At 51.4% G+C, this 6005-nt stretch overlaps 2 protein-coding genes across 2 annotated transcripts; both read left to right on the plus strand.

Annotated features, from left to right (window-relative positions):
• The first annotated feature begins 509 nt into the window (after positions 1-509).
• Positions 510-2635, plus strand: LOC127750867 (uncharacterized). The gene is made up of 4 exons (XM_052273501.1): positions 510-686; positions 1305-1458; positions 2435-2525; positions 2626-2635. The coding sequence occupies exons 1-4, from the start codon at positions 546-548 to the stop codon at positions 2633-2635; spliced, it is 396 nt and encodes a 131-aa protein (XP_052129461.1). The 5' UTR covers positions 510-545.
• Positions 2457-4153, plus strand: LOC113216493 (atherin-like). Its single transcript, XM_052273508.1, has 3 exons — positions 2457-2919; positions 2987-3208; positions 3289-4153. Exons 1-3 carry the CDS (start codon positions 2854-2856, stop codon positions 3331-3333), a joined length of 333 nt encoding a protein of 110 aa, XP_052129468.1. The 5' UTR covers positions 2457-2853; the 3' UTR covers positions 3334-4153.
• Positions 4154-6005: the final 1852 nt, after the last annotated feature.

Genomic DNA, 6005 nt, shown 5'->3' on the forward strand with positions numbered 1-6005 from the left:
TCCTCAGCTGATTGCAGCCATGAGGCGAAAAGTGTTGTGTGTTCGGAGGCCATGGATGTGAACTGTGACTGCCGGAGCACGGTAATGACCTCTCCAGCACGCCAGCCTGTGTTTTATACGGAGCGACGCTAGCGACTCACCCGCCCCCTAACGACAGACTCAGGAACTATTCGGGGCTTAACGGCGCCAGTGCATACCTGTTTGAACTCGTTCACACTACGCTAAAGGTGTTACATCCCGCGACGTCTGCTATGCTGGCGATACTCCGCGCGCGACGAGTCCGCGCTGCCACCTCCCCCCTCTCCCACCCCTACTCAACGCGGTCCGCCTCGAGCCGGCTTACGGAGCGCGCGAGGCGCCGCGCCCCACCACCAGCGTCGTCTGCTCTACCTGCGGATAACTACGGCGCCTTGCCGAAAAGCCTGGCCCGCCCACCCCCCACCCCTCCCGTTGCGTAAGGGAGCAGGACGCCGCGACGCGCCGCTCCGGCTCAGTAGGGTTCCAGACAGTGTCGTTTGCGCTGGTGTCACCGTTACGTCCTTGCGATGTCGGAACGTATTGTGTTGAAAGATTTGTATTTATCGGAAGAAGATACCATGGAGGCGTTGGTTTTAAGTGAGGACTCAACGCAGACTTCAACCTTCAGCCCCTTAAAGCTCCAACCCTCTGGGCTGCTTTATGACGAGGTAAGTGAAAGTGCGCCTGCGTCATCCACTTACGAATCGCCTATCATCCACTTATGAATCGCTTTTCCTGTGATGATCTGTAGTTTCGCGAGTGCTCTTTCATTCATAAATCCGTGAATTTCGCGAGTGATTAAGCTGAATCGACACCGTTCATTTACCAAGTTGAGGTTATGTCGGTGCCACCCAAGGCGCAGGGCATGCCCGCGGCCTCGGCCCGGTTCAAACTTTAGTAAAACTCAGTGTTCGAAAACGTGTTCAGTGAAAAGTGTTCACAGAAAATGCACACCGAGCTCTGTCGTGCTCCGCCGTGCCGTGTCCTGCCTGGCCCAGGCCTGCGCAAGCCGGCCGGCAACTCCTTCGCGCCATTCATTGATCGTTTCTATCTCTGCTCATTTTCGTGTGGTTTTCTCGTTGATTCTGTTGGGGAAAAGCCAGTGTCGGAAAAGTTCACCCGTTGTCCAGCGTCGATGCCGTTGGCGTCCTCGAGGGGAATACTCGCAGCGCACAATCGTTTTGGCGCGCTTTAGCGGGTCTGCTCTCTCTCTCTCGCTCTCTCGCGCTCCCTCGCTTTCGCTCTTGCTCTCATTGCGCAGTGTATTAACACTCGGTTTGTTACAGCTGTCCTGCGACCCGGAGGCCGCCGCCCCCGCCTCTCCTCCGCTGCGCCCAGTCCCCGCCGCATACACGGAGGACTTGTGGGGCGAGGACCTCGAGGACGGCCCCGCCGCCAAGCGGGCCCTGGCGGAGGACCCCCCCGCCGAGGCCCAGCACAGTGGGCTAGAATCCAAAAAAAGCGGACAAAAGTACGATAATTTTTTTACGATTTGGGCTAAAACGACTAGTGGACCTTGTAGCGCAATGTTCAAGGATTTCAAAACGCATTAGTTTGTATTTTTAGCTGCAAATCTTCACCTTGAAATATCATTTTGAAATCAGCTATTTTGCGGTGCCCGCATGGACGGCTCTAACCTCACCATCTTATATTGCTATTTTTATCGTTGTTCATAGCTTCAGCCGCCCACACGTTTGCTGACGTGTTGTTCTAAACACAACGAAACATATCCAGGTGCAGGCCATCAATTATTTACCCTCCAACCCCCCCAAAAAGTGAAAAGTAAAACCCTCCCCCGATTGCGATTTGGGCCAACTTTAAAAGGCCGTAAGTAACGAAATCATGAAAAATCAAAGAAACCGACAATTGATTCTTGAAGTTCGAAACCTTGTTTACAAAATCCCGTAGTCGGTTTTTGCGGTATTTTGCGGTCTTGCGAGAAAAAGACTTGTTTTTGGACGAATTTTGGTGGACTTTGCGGTGGCGCGGCCTAATAGGGTCGCCTATTCGACTGCACCTCGTATGAAATCATTGAAAAAGTGTCAAAAATCCCTTAAAAAATCATGCAGAGTCCTAAAAAATCAGAAAACAATCAAAACAACAACCTATTTAAAAAATCGTAGAATATTGTAAAAATTGAGAAAAAATCGTAAAAATTCGAAAAAAACTTGTAAAAATCAGCAAAAACTCAGCAACAATCAGCGCAACCGTAGACCTCCGTAACCGAACTTTCACGTGATTTGAGTAAGATTTTGAAAACTCCCCCCCTTTTTGACCTGGATCCGCCTCCTAAAAGTTCAAAATTATTAAAAATATGGAATCAGCGCACCCGAAAACCCCCCTGGTCATACCGATATCGTATGTGCGATGCACCCAATAACTGTTATGATTTATGTCCGCTTTTTTTGAATTCTAGCCCACTGTGCCCAGCGCGACGCCGAGGAGGCCCCGGACTGCCCCGCCGACGAGGTGCCCGCCCTGCCCCACCCCCTCTCCATGCCCATTTTGTGGGACGGGGAGCAGACATGTGACGGGATGAGTAGAGCAGGGCTAGACGCTGGCTAGTGATGATTATTGAATATTTAACTGATTCTCTCTTTGTTTCAGTTTCCTCTGACTTTGGCCGAGCCGACCCAGGCCTCCGCCAAGGCCCAGCAGGCCAAGGTCGCCGAGCCGACCCAGGCCTCCTCCGAGTCCCAGCCCCGCGACAAGGCCCAGCAGGCCAAGGTCGCCGAGCCGACCCAGGCCTCCGGCAAGGCCCAGCCTCGCGCCAAGGCCAAGCTGGTCCAGGACCCCGCCAAGCCGACCCAGGCCTCCGCCGAGGCCGCCTTCACCATGGGCCGTCGCCGCCTGGCCCACCGCCCAATAGCGGTGGTGGCCCCGGAGCCTAAGGCAAAGAAAGTAAGTTAAGCTTCATCATATGTCGACCTCAACCGTCCTCGGTTCTAAGTCAGGCTTCTTGTTACAGAATGTGTTTGAGCGACTCACGCCGCCCGGCCGGCCAAGCCTACAGGGGTTCGACCCCAGGGCGGCCGCGACGGCCGTCGCGGCCTACCAGGCCCCGGCCCCAGCCCCAGCCCAGGCCCCGGCCCCAGCTCAGGCCCAGGCCCAGCAACCCCAGGTCCAGCACCCCCCGGCCCATGTAGTTCAAGCCCGTGGGCAGGCCCACCCATATTCAGTTCCTAAGTTGGTAAGTATTGTATTTGAACCTAAGTTTTTTTTTATTTTTTTCTGAAAAACAATTAACTAATCTTAGTTTTTTTATTTCAGACAGTAAAACAGCTTGCCGAGGCTATCAAAAGAACAAGGAAATAGCTTTTTTTTAATTTTTCCCTTTTTCATCATATTTTATTAAGTAAAATCATGTTTTTTGTTAAAAAATCAGTAAAAAACCAATCATGATCATCCTATTCTAGTGTTGTCTTTTAACCTCTGATGAAAACTCTCTGGTGAAGTGTTGGAAGGTAGAGGAAAGAAAAACATGTGGACGTTTCGAATTCTTTATTGATTTAAAAGTATGTACAGAGTTACACGATTCTCGAGGTAAAACTAACATTACTTTGATACAATTCACAAGTTAAATTATTTTACATTGTAATAATAACAGAATGTCAAACAGATAATGCATGATAAAACTTCCGAGGTAACAGAAAAAAGTCTATGAGTTAATACAAATGCTCTATCACGATTCTATGACGGGGGTTCTATAATTCAAAGAGTAATGTGTTGTGCACTACAACACATTGTGTTATCACAATAATCTTTTGTCCATGCAAGTTAAACTTTCCACTAAGATTTATCAGAACAAGTCTCGATTCTTGGAGATAACTAGTTTTATTTAAAAGGAACAGACACTAACGTAGCACAATTTTGAGGGAACTGTTTTATTCAATTGCTTTGACAGCATAACAAGATCATGTCAGTTTTTGAAAATCGAAGAAAATATGTCATGCAAAAACAACATGAAAGGTTAGACTTGAAACTTTACCTAACTAGTTTTACTTAAACACAAAAGAATAGACACAAGCATAGCATAATTTTGGAGACCTAGTTAAAAGAAAGAGATTGGACATGCAAAATTATTTAGTGTCATGCAAAAACAATGAATAATTTTAAGTGAAAGAAAAATCAGACAGTATCAGAAAACACTAACCTATACATCAAAACATATGTTCAATATTTTAACAGGGTAATACAATAAAAACACACAAACGCACAGACCCTGGAAAAAAATACATCATTAAAACACACACATTTATTGAAATTTAAATTGTACACATAGAAATTTCGAGAGAGCCGTGAAGTAAACAAACAACACACACACACACACACACACACACACACGCGCGCGCACGCCGTGCGCTGCTGCGCTCTCGCGGTCATCTTGGAAACTACGCGCGGACGAGTCGAGCCCAGCCGGGCCGTACCAACGGAGCCGGGCCGGTAACCGGTAGCGTCGTGACGAGTCGAGCAGCCCGCGCCAGCCGGGGCCATGCTCAGAGCCGGACAGAGCCGTGCGCTGCTGCGCTCTCGCGGCGTCTAGCGGAACTACAGCTGTAACTTTTGCGGTACCGCCAGTAACAGGCAGTGGCGTGACGAGTCGAGTCGCGCACGGCCAGCCGGGCGGAGCCGAGCCTGCGGGGGAGCCTCAGTGGGGGATACTGGGGGATGCGGGGGGATACTCAGTGACGAGCCGAGTCGCGCATGCCCAGCCGGGCCTGCCGAGCGGAGCCGAGCGGAGCCGAGCCGGGGCAGTAGTTCTGACCGCGGCCGATAGGTGCCGCGGGGTGGCGCTGCGGGCGCCGCCGTCGGCCGTATAAATTGACCCCCGCGCTCCGGAGCGGTATCACTACAGTCACAAGTCTTTCTTCGTGCACTTCGCTGATATGTCGTCGCTAGTTGGAGATATTCTGGATGAGTGGGAGGGAGGGTGTTTTTACACCGATGAGCTTCTCTCCGAAGCCTACTCGGAGATGCTGCTTGCTCAGGTGGACGCAAGTCCAGCAGACAGGGCCGATCCAAGGATCGCGCCATTCTTGAATGTAGGGCATTCTGCCTACATGCGGGAGCACACTGACCCGCACGTCGTACGGACTTACCGTATGGCTCTGGCCATGGTCGGGCAGGGGTCTGCGGAGCCCACCGCACCTGAGGGGCGCTCTGCATCGCCACCAGCAGAGACGCCACGGCCACCTTCACCTCAACCAGGCCCTTCCCAACCGGCCGAGGACGCCAAGCGTCCCCGGGAGGAGGAGGACGAGGAGGAGGAGGTCCAGCCGACTCTGGAAGTGCTCCAAAGCCGGGAGCGCGAACTGAAAAGGTTCAAAACTAAGTTTCGGGAGGAAATCATGCGGATAAGTGGTCTGGGCGACACTTTGCCTTCCGAACAAATTATGGAGGGGCTGTTTGACACGGTGCTGCAGAGGCAGCGCGAGGCCGTCAATGCCAAAGACGATGACCGCGTCATCGTGGAGATAGAGAACTCGGAGAATGTCGATAACCCGCTCTGGTTCAGCATGCGGCGCGTCGACCAACTGAATGGGCGCGTCATTCTAGACAAACTGGCGCGAGTCTTGAACTCTAATCAGGCATTCATGGCTAATGGTCAGCTCAAAGTGAGCTATATCCACGTCCGCACACCCGAGGCGGGAGGGCGCCGTGTTGAGCGTGTCGCTAATGAGACAACTGAGGTTTGGATTCAAAGAAAAATTTCAAAGGGATCCATCTACTCTCCTGAAAACACAGATAATAGGTGTTTGACGCGTTGCGTCGCGGTGCTCATGGCCCACGGGGGGATGAACAAACAGGCGTTCTACAAGCTGAAAAAACCTAACTCTGTCATTCAGCGGGACAGTGCAAAGAAATTGTGTGAAAATGCGCAGATTGATCCAGACAAACCCTGTGGCATAGACGAAGTTCGGAAACTTCAGGACTCCCTCCCTGACTACCGCCTCTCTGTGTTCACAGACAAAGAGGGCCAAGAGTGT

Source organism: Frankliniella occidentalis, unplaced genomic scaffold (genome assembly GCF_000697945.3).
Source record: "Frankliniella occidentalis isolate FOCC.00 unplaced genomic scaffold, Focc_3.1 Scaffold276, whole genome shotgun sequence".
NCBI classification, from domain to species: Eukaryota; Metazoa; Arthropoda; class Insecta; order Thysanoptera; family Thripidae; genus Frankliniella; species Frankliniella occidentalis.

Bases quoted from the DNA above. Each gene is read 5' to 3' on its own strand.
- LOC127750867 (XM_052273501.1), top strand. From the start codon at position 546: ATGTCGGAACGTATTGTGTTGAAAGATTTGTATTTATCGGAAGAAGAT. The intron at 687-1,304 runs GTAAGTGAAAGT...GGTTTGTTACAG, and splicing joins CTGGGCTGCTTTATGACGAG to CTGTCCTGCGACCCGGAGGC. The intron at 1,459-2,434 runs GTGGGCTAGAAT...TTTGAATTCTAG, and splicing joins CCCCGCCGAGGCCCAGCACA to CCCACTGTGCCCAGCGCGAC.
- LOC113216493 (XM_052273508.1), top strand. From the start codon at position 2,854: ATGGGCCGTCGCCGCCTGGCCCACCGCCCAATAGCGGTGGTGGCCCCG. The intron at 2,920-2,986 runs GTAAGTTAAGCT...TTCTTGTTACAG, and splicing joins CGGAGCCTAAGGCAAAGAAA to AATGTGTTTGAGCGACTCAC. The intron at 3,209-3,288 runs GTAAGTATTGTA...TTTTTATTTCAG, and splicing joins CATATTCAGTTCCTAAGTTG to ACAGTAAAACAGCTTGCCGA.